This window comes from Semicossyphus pulcher, unplaced genomic scaffold (genome assembly GCF_022749685.1).
Source record: "Semicossyphus pulcher isolate SPU_LCO1_2020_fin unplaced genomic scaffold, fSemPul1.0.p SCAF_19, whole genome shotgun sequence".
NCBI lineage: Eukaryota > Metazoa > Chordata > Actinopteri > Labriformes > Labridae > Semicossyphus > Semicossyphus pulcher.
The window spans coordinates 9,702,929-9,720,768 of NW_027211692.1; the positions used below are offsets into that span (position 1 = coordinate 9,702,929).

The 17,840-nt window shown below is 40.1% G+C and overlaps 1 protein-coding gene and 1 long non-coding RNA gene across 3 annotated transcripts; both read left to right on the forward strand.

Moving 5' to 3' along the window:
- The first annotated feature begins 673 nt into the window (after nucleotides 1-673).
- taok1a (TAO kinase 1a) lies at nucleotides 674-13,966 on the forward strand. 2 transcript variants are annotated; one of them, XM_069668681.1, is made up of 20 exons: nucleotides 674-1,133; nucleotides 4,152-4,400; nucleotides 5,196-5,267; nucleotides 5,377-5,478; nucleotides 5,590-5,635; nucleotides 5,751-5,847; nucleotides 5,956-6,069; nucleotides 6,162-6,253; nucleotides 6,404-6,497; nucleotides 6,592-6,673; nucleotides 6,767-6,934; nucleotides 7,076-7,276; nucleotides 7,428-7,556; nucleotides 7,944-8,180; nucleotides 8,279-8,407; nucleotides 8,499-8,702; nucleotides 8,855-9,094; nucleotides 9,377-9,589; nucleotides 9,723-9,905; nucleotides 10,063-13,966. In XM_069668681.1, exons 2-20 carry the CDS (start codon nucleotides 4,269-4,271, stop codon nucleotides 10,600-10,602), a joined length of 3,075 nt encoding a protein of 1,024 aa, XP_069524782.1. In that variant the 5' UTR covers nucleotides 674-1,133; nucleotides 4,152-4,268; the 3' UTR covers nucleotides 10,603-13,966. The 2 variants fall into 2 exon arrangements, with proteins under 2 accessions (XP_069524782.1, XP_069524783.1); XM_069668682.1 differs by having other exon boundaries at nucleotides 674-941.
- Nucleotides 13,967-14,183: 217 nt separating this feature from the next.
- Nucleotides 14,184-17,294, forward strand: LOC138597145 (uncharacterized). The gene is made up of 4 exons (XR_011308596.1): nucleotides 14,184-14,272; nucleotides 15,496-15,632; nucleotides 15,870-15,914; nucleotides 16,044-17,294. It is a non-coding gene; the product is annotated as an uncharacterized lncRNA (long non-coding RNA).
- The last annotated feature ends 546 nt before the right edge of the window (nucleotides 17,295-17,840 follow it).

Sequence of the window (17,840 nt, forward strand, 5' to 3'; positions counted from 1 at the left end):
ACTCTTCAGTAAAGCATTCTCCATTGAAAGTTCACGTTTTTTTTAGCCTATATAGCCTACACATTGTCTGCTTTAGTCAATTAAAGCTGCTATGAGGATCTTTCTGTTTATGTTGATTTGGCGCTCCCTGTGGACAAAGCCATACCTCTTATCTCTTTGCTGATTTTGTCCTGTACATGCTTAAGTCGTGGTTTTCAACAAAAAATCTCATCCTTTCTTTAACAGTCATACATATCGCTCACTTTAAATGTTTATCCTAAAGAATGTAAACAAAGGCAGCGTGCACTTAATCGCTTTGTGTGACACCCACCCCGCCAGCGGTTTAAAAATAACTTTAAAGAAATAATCAATGTTATCGCTGATGGTCTGGTTTGCTCTTGTAGGTCATATAGAGTAATCAGAATCAATTTCAGTCTTTTTCATAACCAGTGAAAAACTCCTCACAGGAGCTTTAAGTAAAAAACAAAAAATGTCCCTGCCAAAAAAACCCGAGGGTAGCATACACTAAGCCACAACTGAATAAAAATGTTTTGTATTATTTCAGTATATAATCTCAAATATATATATTATAGCTTGAGTGTTTTTTAATGATGTCTCCGCCTCTGGATGTTTTTGGGTCAGGGAGAGTTTACTGCAGTTACAGCAGGCAGGGCGGAACTGCTGTGTGTCGAAGGAAGACGGACAGTCAGGGAGAGTCACAGCCCAACTAAAACAGCGGAGTTGTTAACATGTTATTGTTCTAGGCTAAATCCCCAGTTTTCTTAAGGCATTGTGGATACTCTAGCTGCTTGTTTTCTGAGTGTTTCGGAGGTGTTTAAACTTCCCTCACATTCTCCCCAACGTATTTCTACAAGGGAGGCGGCGGTGGAGCGCTCGGCGGCCATCTTTGGACCTGCCTGGGAGTGGGATACGACTATTCTGGCACCCCAGATACTTCGAGGGTGGGGATTTTAACCTATAATAATTCACAAATCGGTACGGTATAATCGACTGACAGCGCTAGGAACCACGAGGATTTATCGTACGAAATAAAGGCGCCGGGGATGAAACAGGAAGAATACTTTTATAATCCCAAATTGTTTTGAATTACACGACATTCTCAACAGTGCTGAAACCTGGCCTGTCAGGAGAGGGTGAGTTTCAGCTAACTGGCTAAGCTAACTTAGCAAACATCACAGAGGGTAGCGTGCTAATTTAGCAATTTCTGGCAAATGACTCTCAAAGTTGATTTAAGTCCGCAACATTCGTGTAGTTATACAACTGTCCGCGTAGTTAAATCTCTGTAAATGTTGCTTTTATTGTTTGTTCTCATGACACGTAACTTAGCTTAGCTCACGTTAAGTTTGGTGTGGAGCTAACATTACAGTTGGCTAGCTGGGAGCTTCTGAAACCTCACGCGCACGCCTAAGATTGTTGTAGGATTTTACCATTTCAGACTCTGTTAGCTTGACCTTCTTGTGTGACAGCTGAAACAGTTTTGGGAAAGTGACAACTTTCAGAAAATCCCACAAAGTGCTTTCTCTAATCCCACTTGTGTTGCAACTCCACTGAGGTGTTACCTAAGTTAGCCACAGGTAACATGGCATATAACGCAGCAGTCTAGGCTGGGCTGCTAGTTTACCCCAGAAATGATAGTTAACTTTCTAATGTTAAAGCACCAGTGAGGAGTTTTGCTGGTTATGAAACAGACTGAAATTAATTCTGATGTCTCTTTATGACCTACAAAAGCAAACCAGACCATCAGCGACAAGATTGATTATTTCTATATAGTTATTTTTAATGCCTGAAACCACTGGTGGGGGATAGGTGTCAGATGAAGCAATTAACTGCACACTGCCTTTGATTAAAAATTTCAGGCCAATAATTTTAAGTGAGTGATACATATGACTGTCAAAGAAAACAGGAGGAGATTTTTTGTTGAAAACCACCACTTAAGCATGTACAGGACAAATTCAGCAAAGAGATAAGAGGTGTGACGTTGTCCACAGGGGATGCCAAAATCAACACAAACCAAAGTTCTTCACAGTAGCTTTAAAAGGGATTTTTTTAAACCCAAAAAACAATAACATCACTGTATTTACAAGTGTATACCTAGTTCTCCACCTGTTTATGTGAGCTGTCAAACTCTGATTTTATTTAGTATAATGTAGGCCTACACATAAACATAATGTTTAATTGGTCATTGTTTTTTGTTCTTTGACATGGGTGGTGAAGGTAAAGAAGACGTGTTTAACACTGTGAAAAACAAACTGCAGAGCCAAACTGTGATTGTGTATTTTCGTTTTAAGAAATCAAAAAAATAACTATCCATAATTACTTATAACTTTAAAATGTATACTTGTTTCCAAAAAGGGATGTCTTTTGTTATGATAGATTATGATATGAAATATCTTTCACTGTTTCTGAATGCATGCCAGTGCTGTTAAGTCAAGACAGACAGATAATCACTAGTCAAAATGCTCAGCAGGGCCCCTTCCTACCTCCCTATAGCTGTGCGAACAGGAAATGCTGAGAAATGCAGCGCAGTGAGGACATACATTGGGAATTCCAGCCCTCCAGCTTTTGTTGTCCTGTCCTGCTGCATTCTTGTGCATGTGTGAGTCTGTGTTGGTTTGAACGAGAGGGTGTTTTATGAAGGTATCAGTTATCATCACTCACTTTGTGATCACGTGTCCTCAGTTGAAAATGCCATCATGAGATATGACAACAAGGCTCATTCATGAGCAACAATGTAGTAACGAACAATGGCAATAAAGAGGCACAGTCCCACATGGTAATGAGGCTTTATTTCAGGGCCGTGGTTGCATCTGTGTGGAAGAGTGAGTTGTTCAGTGTTGTTGTGAGACAAAAGATGTCTGCTTGGACTGGGGGCCGTTTCTCCCAGGCTGGGAAAGAAGTCTTGTGACTCTAGCGTCAGCTCTGCATCTGTTTGCAGCTGATCATCTGAGCCGCATGGACTCAGTAAACTTTCCTTCAGTCATCTTTTACAGTCTACATCTGTACTACAGCAGTTAAGCTGTATAACAAACTTTTTAATAGGCAGCAACGGTTTGAAGCTTACGCTTAACAGTGATCTGACAGAGTGAGCTCACTTGAACTTTAAAAAAACAAACAAAAAACCTGTTGATATCTTGTCATGCAGATAGTTTAGCTTTAACATGGTGAGCTTTGAGATAAGGTTAATCCACACACCCTGTCAGTAGTCAGAGGAAAACAGTTCAAAACTGTTGCCAATGGGGTTAATGGATTATCCTGAGTACAGGACTTTTGTCATTTGTCATGCCATTTTTAATAGGTGATTTAGCACCACAGACAAATGATTTATGTGCATTGCATTTGGGTGTTGCTGCTGGATATCCCAAAACTAGGCCAAGTAGAACCATAACTAGCAGCATGAATTGGCTGGACACCATTATAGATTCTTAGAAATAGTTTTTTGAAGGGGGTATTTTGGTGGACCAACTCTTTAATTGTTTGTTAGAAGGTTTTATGGACAATGTTGGTATGGTATGAGATGTGTGTTTACCGAGTACAGGTTTAACAAGTAGTCCTATCACTGGAATGCTTTGTTTCAGTCCAGGCATCTGTCTCACGAGTTGTTACCTCCCTGTCTTTGTTCGAGCTGGAGATTGTCAGCTGCGCCGTTCTTTGTATCCTTCTCACATCTGTCCGACTACATACCAGTCACTGAAGGTGTGAGGGGAGGTTGTCAGGACACAGCCTACTGGTTTCCTCACTGTAGTTGCTGTTACTATGGAAACAAGAGACGTATCTCTTGTTACTGCAGGATTTCCTGCTGGCCTTTCTCCATATTTGTACCTGATATCATGGTTCAATTAATGGTTTACGTAGCTTTGCTAGTGCAGACAGCTGTTTCACTAACATGTTGTTTCACATTGTCTCTTACTGTAACCTATAGCATTATTAATAATGAAGTACAAGATTACCAAATTTAAGGAAGAATATTATCCAAAGCCATGCATAATAATCTCTTAAACACTCATGGAGAACATAGTACTTCTCAGCTCTCCATTCAGTATCAAAATGTAATCTAATTTAGATTGGAAACACTTGATTACATTAGGCTGTATCACTCTGCTGCTCTTTTGTTCTTCAGTCAACTCATTCTTGTTTTTCCTTGTGCCTTTTAGCTGTGAACACATATGAGACCACAGTCCTGCAGATGAGCCATCGGTGGGGGCTGTCAAGTCGCTGTCGCAGACCCAGATAGTTCCTGGCGGCAGCGGCATTGCCCCCCACTCCCCATTATGCCCAACAGCAGTCGGGCGGGGAGCCTGAAGGACCCCGACGTTGCCGAGCTCTTCTTCAAGGAGGACCCCGAGAAGCTCTTCGCAGATCTACGTGAGATCGGACATGGCAGCTTTGGTGCTGTATATTTTGTGAGTATTTTGCAATAGAAGGCTATGGTCCAGGCCATGATCATGTTCAGACATCAGAGCCTTATTTTTTGTATGTATCAGTGAGGCTTGAAGACACAAAGGGACATATAGGGGTTTGGATATCATTTAAAGGGCTGTCAGAGCTGGAAAGTTAAGTCTAACTATGTTTAGCAAATACTTTCAAGCATACATTTCTGGTGTAGCGCTGTGTATCATGTTTTATAGTGGGAAATAAAGTGAGTCAGAAGGTCAGTGTCATAGAAAAGCATTGCTCCATGAAAAACAAAGGCATTTAGATCCTTTGAAACGTCTGAGAATATTTCTTATAACAGAAATTACAGATTCTTATTCAGCAAGAAAACTGTTAACAGTGTGATTAAATTATTGTTATATTCGTGGTGCTGTATTTTCAATTCCTATTATGTGTAAACTACAGTGTTATTTTTTGTCAGGCAGTCAGTGGAATCCATTGCTTATGTCAGTCAGCTTACAGAGAATTCCCAATTTGATGTTATTATGTAATGCGACTTTGCTCCAACAGTGAGTCTACATAGTCTGAATTCTCATGAGGATCATGTAGTTGAGTCTCTAATGCAGATTGTGATGTCATAATCGTTGAGCTACAGGGTCACTTACAGTGATTGGTGATTTAATCGCTTCGCTTAAATAATACTGATAAAATAAATTATTATAGGTACTTGAAAATATTAGTCACTCAATTTAAACTTAAATCATTGTAAAAGTTAGAAAGTGAAGATGACAATCATACTAATGTGTACTGTGCTTTTTTATTAGGCACGGGATGTGCGGACAAATGAGGTGGTGGCCATCAAGAAGATGTCTTACAGTGGAAAGCAGTCCACTGAGGTATTTTACCTTTCACTAACTGAACTCAGCCAAGCTAGCAGGCAACTGTTACCACGTTTACCCATAAATGTTTAGTTTGTTCTGATTTTATTTTTTACTATTTTCACAGAAATGGCAAGACATAATCAAGGAGGTGAAATTCCTGCAGAGAATACAACATCCAAACAGCATAGAGTACAAAGGATGTTACCTGCGAGAGCACACGGCCTGGGTAAGCTCCACATGAGAATATAGATGATGAATCTGTACAGCTAATATGCACTGATTGATAAAGAAAGGGGGAAAATAGAATGAACACAAACCCATCTTTATGTCATTGCAGTTGGTAATGGAGTATTGTCTAGGCTCTGCGTCAGATTTGTTAGAAGGTGAGTTCTTTAGATCTTTTAATCATTGCATGAATGCAGCTAACTACAAGCATGTAGTGTCTTTGTGTCATGCTCTCTTGATTTACATCGCTGCTGGTGAATGTATCCCCTCCAGTTCACAAGAAACCTCTGCAAGAAGTTGAAATAGCTGCAATTACCCACGGTGCTCTTCAAGGCTTGGCTTATCTTCACTCCCACAACATGATTCACCGGTGAGTGTTTCAAGTGTTTGGGAGCATGCTGGGTACAGAGTGCTTCTGCTCTCAGGCATTTTGTCTTCTGTGTGGCGCAGTAATCATTTCCTCTTCTGTGTTTGACAGAGATATCAAGGCAGGAAACGTCTTGCTGACGGAGCCGGGGCAGGTGAAACTGGCAGATTTTGGTTCTGCCTCTATTGCCTGTCCTGCCAACTCCTTTGTTGGGACCCCATACTGGTACGCAATAAAGTCTGTTTATTAAACAGAGCATTTTATGTTAAATTTCCATTCATATATTTTAATTGAGCCGGATATTTTTGTGTTTTTAGGATGGCCCCAGAAGTAATTTTAGCTATGGATGAGGGTCAGTATGACGGGAAGGTGGACATTTGGTCTTTGGGAATAACCTGCATTGAATTAGGTAATGCAACTTGCATCTATTTTCACACCCTTTTACAGTCATAACAAGCATTCATTTTGCGTCACTCAGTCAATCAATATCCTGTTATGTTGCTCTTTCTTCCTCTCATAATTTCATTTTCCTTCCTATAACCCACAACTTGGTGTGTAGCTGAGAGGAAGCCTCCACTGTTCAACATGAATGCAATGAGTGCCTTATACCACATAGCACAGAATGAAAGCCCCATGCTGCAGTCTAGTGAATGGTGAGATTACAAGTTAAATTATAAGAATTCATATTTGTTCTTTTTAACAAACTGAGTTTATAAAATAACAACAATTCTATCGTTTTATTTATAGGACGGATTATTTCCGAAATTTTGTAGATTCTTGCCTTCAGAAATTTCCCCAGGATAGGCCCAACTCTGAGGAGCTCTTAAAGGTAAGAATAAGAAAAATGCCTTTGCTTCGTGGTTTGCTTAAATCACAATTCAGGATTTTATTGAGAGAGGTCTTTTCTGCGTCTGTCCTCCAGCATGCATTTGTCCAACGTGAGCGGCCAGAATCAGTTCTAATAGACCTGATAAGTCGGACCAAGGACGCAGTGCGGGAGCTGGACAATCTGCAGTATCGCAAGATGAAGAAGATCTTGTTTCAGGAAGCCCACAACGGACCCACAACAGAGGCACAGGACGAAGAGGAGGTCTGTCATGTGACCGTTTCATCCACACTTACTTGCATCTCTCTCTTAATTAATTTGTCATCTCCAGGTTTTTTTATTGTATTATGTCACCCTATGTTATCTTACACCATTGTTAATCTCACCATGTGTGTAATTTCTCAGGAGCCAGAACACAGTGTGGGTCGGACGGGTACAGTGAACAGCGTGGGGAGCAACCAGTCTATACCCAGTATGTCAATCAGTGCCAGTTCGCAGAGCAGTTCAGTCAACAGTCTAACAGACGCAGGAGATGACAAGAGTGAGGCGGATATGGAGGGAGACCACACAGTCATGTCAAACAGCTCTGTGATACACCTGAAACCGGTAAGATGTTCAAGTTCCAGTCTAGAGTGTGGCCAGGTCCTTGTTATGTTGTGTTGCCTCTTTAGTAGTAATTACATGACAAATATTTTTCATTAATATTTCCTGCTTACTGCTTTGTATAACCTATTCCCCTTTGTTTCTTACCTTTCAGGAGGAGGAGACATACAACGAAGAGGCAGAGCCCAACACCAGGCCAACTGAGCCACAGTCCCCACCTGCACACACTCCACGGCCAAAACGAAACCGCGAGCACTTTGCTACTATACGCACAGCCTCAGTGGTAATAACACAGTTATCTTGTTTAGTTGTATCTGCAGACCAAGAAAGAAGATGGCTGAATGAAAACTAAAATGCTTGTAAACCTGAGGCACATTTTCCGCATTTATGGGTGGCAATAATTCTTTGACATATTGTCTGCATGATCATAGAACGCTTTTGCTTTAGGGCTCAAAAGTAGCAACTTGGTATGCAATGAAAAGCAGAGCCATGTTTCAGCTTAAAACATTAACATACTTAGACATGCCTAAGATAAAGTAATTGTCTATATTCCTGTCAAATTCCTCACTTTTGTATAATACATATATAATCCTCTCATATTTATTCTTCTCTGAAAAACTTCTTTTTACCAGCAGCAATAAAATGACAATCTGTGTCTTGTGTTTTCCAGCTCACTCGGCAGATTAAGGAGCATGAGCAGGATTCCGAGTTAAGGGAGCAGATATTGGGCTACAAGCGCATGAGGCGGCAGCACCAAAAACAGCTGATGGCTCTGGAAAACAAGCTGAAGGCTGAGATGGATGAGCACAGGCTCCGTCTGGACAAGGAGCTGGAGAACCAGAGGAATAGCTTTACCCAGGAAATGGAGAAACTGATAAAGAAGCACCAGGCGTCCATGGAGAAAGATGTATGTTTTTTATCTCATTTATGTGTTTACTTAATATTTACAAAACACTGTTTTTTTTACCCAGAGCAAACTGACTCTGATGTGCATTTTTCCCATAGGCAAAAACTTTTAGCAATGATGAAAAGAAGTTCCAACAACATATTCAGAGTCAGCAGAAGAAAGAGCTTAATAGCTTCCTGGAATCCCAGAAACGGGAGTACAAACTACGCAAGGAGCAACTCAAAGAGGTAGGGGCGGTCTCCAAAACCTCTCACTTTACTTACTGTATGTACTACCAAGTCTATTCTTTTAGTGACCTGCAATCTTTTTCTGTTTCAGGAATTGAATGAAAACCAGTCGACACCCAAGAAAGAAAAGCAGGAGTGGTTGTCCAAGCAGAAGGAGAACTTCCAGCACTTCCAAGCAGAGGAAGAAGCCAACTTACAGCGCAGACAGAGGCAGTATCTGGACCTGGAGTGCCGCAGGTTTAAACGGAGGATCTTGATTGCTCGCCATAATATTGAGCAGGACTTAGTGCGTGAGGTCAGCACACTTCTTCATCTCCTACTTTGTGCTGCTCTGCCTCAAATGTTACAAATAGGACTTAATTAATTAACAAACAATAATTGAGTCATCTTTGCTGCCCGACAATCTCATCACCCTGTTTGTTTGTGTCACCATGTGCGCATAATTAGGAGCTAAACAAGCGTCAGACCCAGAAGGACTTGGAACACGCCATGCTTCTCCGGCACCATGAGTCCATGCAGGAACTGGAGTTCCGCCAGCTCAACACCATCCAAAAAACGAGGGCTGAGCTGATCCGCCTGCAGCACCAGACGGAGCTCACCAACCAGCAGGAGTACAACAAGAGGAGGGAGAGGGAACTTCGGCGCAAGCACGTTATGGAGGTTCGCCAGCAACCCAAGAGCCTCAAGGTGAGAACCAATGCATTTAATATACAGTAGATACTCTCATTTAATGCTAAATGACTAATAATTTAATGCTGCTTTAGGTAATTCTACGGTCCGTCTAGAATGCAAATCACTATTTGCATCAGAATTTAGAGTAAAAAGACAGCACACTTACTAGCATACAGGTTTTGGCTCCCCTGTTGTTAAACAAACAGTTAAAATACACATGCAATAGAAGCTGAACCATGTGTCTTATTCTTGTGTATGTAAGGAATGAGAAGCTTTAAATGTTTCACTTCAATACAGTCCAAAGAGCTACAGATCAAGAAGCAGTTCCAGGACACATGTAAGATCCAGACCCGGCAGTACAAAGCACTGAGGAATCATCTGTTGGAGACCACACCAAAGTCAGAGCACAAGGCTGTCCTGAAACGGCTGAAGCAGGAGCAGCACCGTAAACTCGCCATCCTGGCAGAGCAGTATGACCACTCCATCAATGAGATGCTTTCCACTCAGGCGGTGAGTCTGGCAATTGCAGCGATGTTGGATGTTATAGGTGTGAAGTCACCATGAATGCGCCTTCAGAGAATGTGTCTAAATTAGCCGTAGTTGTATTATAATTATTTGATCCTGATCTTCTCTCTGTCCTCAGCTACGTCTGGATGAGACTCAGGAGGCTCAGTGCCAAGGGCTACGAATGCAGCTACAGCAGGAGCTGGAGCTTCTCAACGCCTACCAGAGCAAGATCAAGATGCAGACGGATGCGCAGCACGAGCGTGAGAGGAAGGACCTGGAGCAGAGGGTGTCACTCCGAAGGGCCCTGCTGGAACAGAAGGTTTGCCTCTATAAAATATTCTCATGTGTTAGGATTTCCGCCTACAATTATCAGTAAGATCTGAATTTGTGGGGAATTTTCAAACTAAAAGCCCAGCAAACAGGTTGAAGCACATATTTTAACATTCTTATTTACAAACTCTTCTGTTCTTCTGTAGATCGAGGAGGAGATGCTGTCCTTACAGAACGAACGTTTGGAGCGAATCCGGAGCCTGCTGGAACGTCAAGCCCGAGAAGTCGAGGCTTTTGACTCGGAGAGTATGCGCCTTGGCTTCAGCAATATGGTGCTATCAAACATCTCTCCAGAGGGGCTCAGCAATAGCTTTCCCGGGGCTCCAGGAAACTGGAGTCACCATCAGCAACAGCACCCACCTGGGAGCTCTCAAGGGCCACACTGGGGCAGCGGCGGATCAGGCGCAGGGTCAAGCCACCAAGGCAGCCATCACCACTATCACTCCAGTCCCGGTGGGGCACCTATGCAGCAAGGCTGGGGGCAGAGCATGCAGGGAGGTGGGGCTCCATCACCGTGGGGCCATCCATCAGCATCAGCCCTGGTGTCCCGCAGCAGTGGAGGTGTACAAAACAGCCCCCAGGGGATGGGGAGGACACCCTCAGGAGGGCGCAGCGAGCAGGCCATGAGCAGGAGTACCAGTGTCACCTCTCAAATATCTAACGGGTCACACCTCTCCTACACATAGATCTCCTGTCGGCCATGGAGCTTGAGCAGGGAGATGTAAAATGCAACGAACACAGCAGGACAGAGTCTTGGCTGAGCTCTGCTGCACTGTCTCTCCCTGCCACCCCGTGTACAGATGTGGATGTGTGATGGAATAAATGTTGCTCAGGTCAAAAGGGCTGGAAGAGACGCAGCCCGTCCTCACGGCAGTTTATCGGCACACATACAGATCCTTAAATTTATGTTACATTAGCAATTTGAGTGTCAACACATAATACTCCCTTTTGTTTTTATTTACAGCTCTCTCCTATGGAATTTTAAAACTATATGTTTAGTGCTATTCACAGCCATTGCTCTCATTTTGCACAAGAAACACTGTTAAAATGCCTTTGACATGTGTTCACTATGTCCTTTAGCAATGTGGTATCAAACAATCACAGTACAATGATTTTATTTAGCCCCCCTCTTTCACTCTGCTGATTCATCTTCAGTTTTACACTGGCCGATGGTTAAAAGTGCAGCGGACCTAACTAAAGATGCTTTGCTGTTGTGATACCAGCCTGCTGTAATGGTCATAGTGACAAACGAGACGCCTCTTTTTATTCAGTAGTTTAATTTCAACTTATTTTCTGGGCATCAGCCAAAATGAGACTTTACAAATTCAGAGCCAAATATACTAATCTTAACTGTGTAAGGCTTATGCTACAACACTACTACAGTGCCTTTTAACCTTTGGTTATAGAAATCGGTCTCAGATGTTTATAGTTTTAATATTTTAGGTTTCATCTGATTATAGTCAGTGCCAGTGTTTGTTTAGTTCAGTCTATTCTGTGATTGTACTTTCAGAGGACCCAAAAACTTTTCTCAGATTATTATATTTACTGTGTTTGCAGTAAAGTAGGTTTATGTCTTATAAACAGTGAGAAATAGACAATTACTTGTGTACATGAGTAACTATATTTTTAGGGTCTTTAAAGGGTTGGTACTCTTGGGGTGAACTTGGGAACCCCTGTGTTACAGAGAATGTTATTCAACACATTCACAGGAGGAATTGTGAGGAGAAAAAAAGGAGACTTGTTTGCCTTCAAAAACAATCTTAGTATTGATCTGTTGATTTTTATTAGTGCCTTTTTAAAACTGCTGCCTTTTTAAAAGCACTTTATACAGCTAAATATGTGTAAGTTTAATATTTGACTTCTTCTCGCAAAACACCTGTTGGATGAGTGTTTTGTCGGTACGTATGTAGTTAAGTTGAGGAGTCAAACTAACTGTGCTGTGACTTTTTTTTAGGAGCAATTTCCCCAAGTACAGTCAAGATCTAGTGTATGTAAACATACAGAATGTGAGTGAAAGCTTAATCAGTCATTGAATAGAGGATGTGAGGATGCTGCATGTTTTGGCTTCCACAGCACAAACTGAGTCAACTGAAAAATATCCAATATGTGCAGACAGATAGCTTAACTTAATTGTCATGACCATGACAGCAGGCTTGGCACTACTAAAATAACTACAACACAGTTCAAAATGTTGGGGCCCAGTTAACACTAAGAAAAATTACAAGGTGCTAAGTTAGATGTGTAACAAAATCTCAACAGGACCCAAGAACAAGGGTGACTGAATTAAGCACATGCTTGCATGATGAAATTGTAGCATACATATAAATGTAAAATTGATTCAACACACACACTATTAACAGAGCCAAATACAAAATAATGTGGCAAAAAGCACTTAGATGTTCCTTTGATAGCCCTAGCAGCTCCTCTAATAATATCTGTTTTCTGTTCAATTGTATTTTTTTTTGTTTGAAATATCTTCGGGGAAGTCGGCGGTGCCCTTTTAACCTTTTAACAGCTTCTCTGGTCAAGTCAGGCTTTGCATTTCCACAGAGAATCTGAAACGCTTTGTTTAAAAGGCCTTCATGGATAATACTCCCCTGAATCACAAAGCTGGAGTTAAATGTTCATATGTGTATATTTTATTAAAGAAAACATTTAAAGACTAAAATCACATTTTAGGAAAGTAATTTCTAAAACTAACTTTATTTAACTGGCAGACCACACTGATATTAGCGAAACCTTTCACTTTATCAGTGAAGGTGCTGTTGAGTTGTCTGGACATAGCTCGTTGGAAGATATTCTTGGTTTTGTGCACACAGACAGAATGCCTCATTTGCATGTATTTGCTGTCATCTTCTTTAAATGCCAATTATTTATTCAGGCAGCCATCTCTGAGCAGCATCACTGCAGAGTTCGTTCTCCCATCACTGCACATGTTTGACTTTCTGTCCCGATTTCACCCTTTATTAAGAGCCACCTTTTCACACGTTGGCTCTCTCTGAATGTTATACTGTGATATATTCCTATCATATCCGAGGACACAAAAATGCTGGGGTATTTTACTTAAATAGGAGGGATTTTAATTTTCCACATGTATGTATCCTACCTAGAGTTCAGCATTATATCAAATTACATGGTTTGGCCCCAAAACTCTTTAATTTCCTTAATGCCAAGTGATTAGTTCAAGCTACTGTTACACAGCAGGTTATCGTCATCATTTCTTGTCTGATTTGTTTAATATTTGGTAAAGAAAGGGGAATGTATTTATCATGATAGGACCTTAAGTCAAAAGCCAACGCCAAGTTTGAATGTTAGGCCAATCAAACCTCACATACATGCCAACCTTTAAGTTTGTGTGCACAATTCTTGTTAACTTTAATGTCAATGTTGTGTGTGTGAGGGAGTCTGGAAATTGTTGTCAATCATTGTCAGTCCCTTGACCCTTCAACCAACCTGGGTTTTATTTTGTTTATTTTACTTTTATTACTTTGATGTCAAAATTTGTCCTACTGACTGAAAGCATATGGGAAACTGAAAGAAAATTGGCAACAGAAAATGGTGTTCCTCTCTATGGTCAAACACTGTGCCATACCTGAGTTGCCAAGCCCAGATACCACTGCATTGTTTCATCAACCCCTGTCATGGGGCCTGACGGCGTGAAATGTATGGCTTATAAAAACAAGTTGGTTCTGGTCTAGTGGCCAAAGTTTAAAAGGCTTGTAAAGATGACGTGGTGACAGGCAAATTATGAAAAGAGATTGCATTTCTTTGAAGATGTCAGTATTCTTCTTTGGCACATTACCACTACAACTCATAACCTGTATTAAACTGTATAGATGGTGGAAGTTGTTATTGAATGTCAGAGAGATTATGAAGATACTACATAAAAGATGGAAAAGTACTAAAAGTGGATTTAAATTGTGTAAAAAGATTCATAAAACAGAATAAGAATAGGATCAAATTTACTATTTTGTTTGTATTATATTTACCATTGTGTTGGCAGAGGGATATTGAACAGAAATCAGCTGTAATAAAGTAATTTTAGTATAATTTGCCTTGTGTTGTTCTTTTTTTTTCAGTTCCTCTCCTGTGCAAGTATAGGTTGCCAGAGTATGGCATTGCATGAGAGTATTGTGCTATACATGAAAGAATATTGATGCTACTTCCATTAGATTGCAGAAAAGGCCTGACAGGACCTCTGAATGTCCGAGGACCACAGCTTGGGAGCCAATCAATCAAACTGGTCACAGAAGCGGAAGTACGAGCAACGTGATATGTGACGAGCACTGTAAACAAAAGTGAATTTTAGCTAGCCAGCCTGGATAAGGAATGCCATCTTAACAGTCTTTAAATTGAGTAAGTACAGTGATATAACACGAATCTGCACTTATTTACTTACCTTTCCGTTGGCTCCGTAAACAATATGGGTAACGTTAGCTGTTAATGTTATATGAGAAATATAATAACACGATAAAGTTGCTCCAGTCTGTTCCTTTCGTGTAACTTAAACATATTCATTTTCATGTATTTATAGCTTAAAACTCAATTAGCCAATGTTGAAATTGAAACGTAATGATATTCTTAATAAGCTACACAAACAAATGGCTGTAAATCAGGTAGCGAGGTTAGCTTAGGGTTACTTTTAGCTCGAGTTTAGCTAGTGAGCTAGTTAGCCTACTAGCTGTTATCTATGTAAAGCTAATGTAAATGCGTACACACTCCCAGGAGAGAACGTTTATGAGATGTTGTGAAAGAAAAAACCATTAAGTAGAGTTAACGTCGACGTCAAGCAATATTACGTTAGCTTATCTTCCGTAAGCCTACCGTTTAACTTTACTTGTAACGGCGAAATAAGAGACTAAAATATGAGCGTAGCCACATAATAGCCAACACAATGTTTTCAATGCAGTTCTTTTCTTGGTAGTGTTGTCCAGACATCAAGTTTTTTATATTAAAGCCAGACTTAGTGAATATCATCATTATACATTTTATATGAACAATTTACACAACAACAACATACTACTTTATGTTATAAACTTCAATAAAATGTATTTTTTTCGGTGTTTTTTTTGTGTAATTCTAAATATCTAAAAACCACTTATTAATTTACATGACTTACTGTGGATTTGATATAGGCTACAAAGGGTGGGTCAGCATGAATAAAAGGTATTGAGCAAGTAATTTCGTAAGCAAGATACTAACTTTGTTTATTGATTTGCTATTTAAGTGCATACAAAAAATGATATCTTCGGTATTTCGTTTTTTTTTCTTCATGCATATACAAAACTTTAGTGTATAGATGTATTGGAAATCATGCCATGGAAAATATTCACTTTAATTAAGACACTTTTTTGTCATAGACCCAGCCTAACTCGGCATGAAAACTTAAAAACAACAACCATAGATATTAAAGTGATATAAACAGTGCAACTGCTATTAGTAAATGTCTGGCAGCAGACATTTCTATCCTCCCCTCGGCCGTTCCAAAAAAACAAAAGTAGAAGGCGAGTACTTTGCATGGTCACAGTATACATGGCATCATATTACTTATTCCTTTTGTGTGTCTGGTGTCCTCGCAGATCTCCAGGATGTTGTGTGAAGTCCTGCTGTCATCACTATGGTTCCTGTTTGTTATCTTCTGGGTCGAGACGATAAGTGTTTGGCTGTTTCTGTCCATGTTTTATCAGGACAGAGCGTTTTACCACTGGGGAGATGGGTAAGAGTTGTGTTTCTATGGTTAACTTTTTAATATACGTGTTCTTTTTGTAATATTTTTTTGTCATGGGGAAGTAGAGGAAGAAAACAAAAGTGAAATGACGAAAGTTAGACCGGGAGTGTAGCCTGCGATCAGTGCGTCGAGGACTATAGCCTCTGTACATGTGGCAACCAACTGAGCTAAACTAACTCCCAAAGCATCACATGTTTTAATGGAACCATTCTTTTTATGTTACAGGGTATTTGCAGATGATCCCGGGCAGATGATTTACATGTTGAGTCGGTGAGAACTGCTTTAACCCTGATTAATTGAGTTTAGAACAATTTGAAATATAAACTATGTGTGTTTGTGTGGAAGCTTTAATCTCTTTTCTGTCTCTCCCTTTCTCTCCCTCGCTCTTTCTCTCCACAGAGTCGATACTCATATGCAGACGGAGATGCAGACCTGAGACGGGAAAAGATCCGAACTTGACTGAAAGGACTCACCAGAGGGCTGTTGCAGTTATGTGACAGAGGAACACATAATGAAAAGCAGTAGCTTTTTCACTTTTGCACTGACTGCCTGGCACGCTCTTGTGCTCAGTCCTTGTTAACGTAGGAAAATGTAGACCAACTGTAAAATTATAGGTGGTGGAAAGTTACAGCGTACGTGAAGGCCGCAACTAAGACATGGAGGGAATGTTTGATGTGTATCACAGCCACCACTGTAACATTTATTTTTTCACTTTAAGATGTGGAGGAAGCAGAAGGAACGTAGCAGAACATGCATAGCTCAGAAAAGATAAAGTCAGTGCATCTTCCTTTCTTGAGCTTCCTTTTTGGACCCATACTGAGATAGTATTTTGATTATTCTGGTGTTCTATGCAACTACAGTTGTTTCTGTCTGCAGCAATATTTGTGTTTTAATTATCAGATGGCAGTCAATCTATTATGGGCTAGGTAAATGAATGGTTTTAACAATAAGCAGATGTTTCAGTGTATGTTTGATGCCACAACCTTTAACAATGAGCTAATTGTGAATATTGGAGAGGTTGACTTGGGTTTATATAAAACTCGTAACACAACATATAGATGATTAAGAGTTCATCATTTGATCTGAGAATTTATATTTGTAACACTAACAACCCTCACCTAATGTAGAAGAGACCACAGGTACAACAGTATTTGAGCTTTTAGGGTCATTAAAATACTCTATCTTCCTCCACTTGCTGTAAATTTCCTAGAGCTTTTATCTACATCTAGTTTCCGTCATTGGCTGATGGATTTATTGCTGATTGCAGATTGTATTATTACATAAATGAAAATCCATGCCTAGCTTATATTATATCTGAAACATCAGTATGGTAACTGCAAAAGCGCCACCTACTGATGAAGATAGGAGTCAAGACTGAAAGGCTTGGATGTGGACCTTGTGTCAGACAGGAGCAATAAAGAATTTTTGTGCTTATGGAAGAGTTTTCCCCATGGTAGGAATCCTCTCTCAAAACAATATGTCTATGCTTAATCCAGTAAATAAAAGAAAAATGGACTAATACTGTAAAATAAAATTTCTATATATTTGGAAGCCTGTGAGATTCTTGATCTGAGAGACATTTTTGTATTGGTTTCTGTCAATTAAATGATTTGCTTTTGAACAAAACCAGCATATAGTTTTTGTTTTCGTTTGTGGCTGAAATAAAGAATATGAATATTACTTTTTATTAGCATGCTAAATGTAAGTTCTTTCTTAAAGATCCTGCGAGGAACTCTTGGTTTCTGTTGATTTTGGTGACCCCTGTGGACAAAGCTCTACCTCTTATGTCTTTGCTGATTTTGTCCTGTACATGCGTAGAGGGGCCATATCTTTTAAATTGATATTCTCATATTTTGCCTGGGTTTCAGTGAAAACTGCATAATAACGTGTTTTTTCAGAATTAAATTTTTACAAAGGTACACCCCCGTGGGATCACATGTGTGGGGGAGGGGTTATGAGGACACTCTAAATACTGTCAGCCAATCGTGGCTAAAGTCTAACCTTTGAATGGCAAAATGGCTTGTTCGTTTCAGGAGGAAGGCAAGGCTCCGAAAAAATAATTAATTAAAATATGTAAACAATTTTTAAAATGAAACAAACATTAACTTGAGTCAAAAACACATTAGAATTAAAAAAAATTGATTGCATAGCTAAAATATGTCCCCTTTCAGTGGTGGTTTTCAACAAAAATCTCAT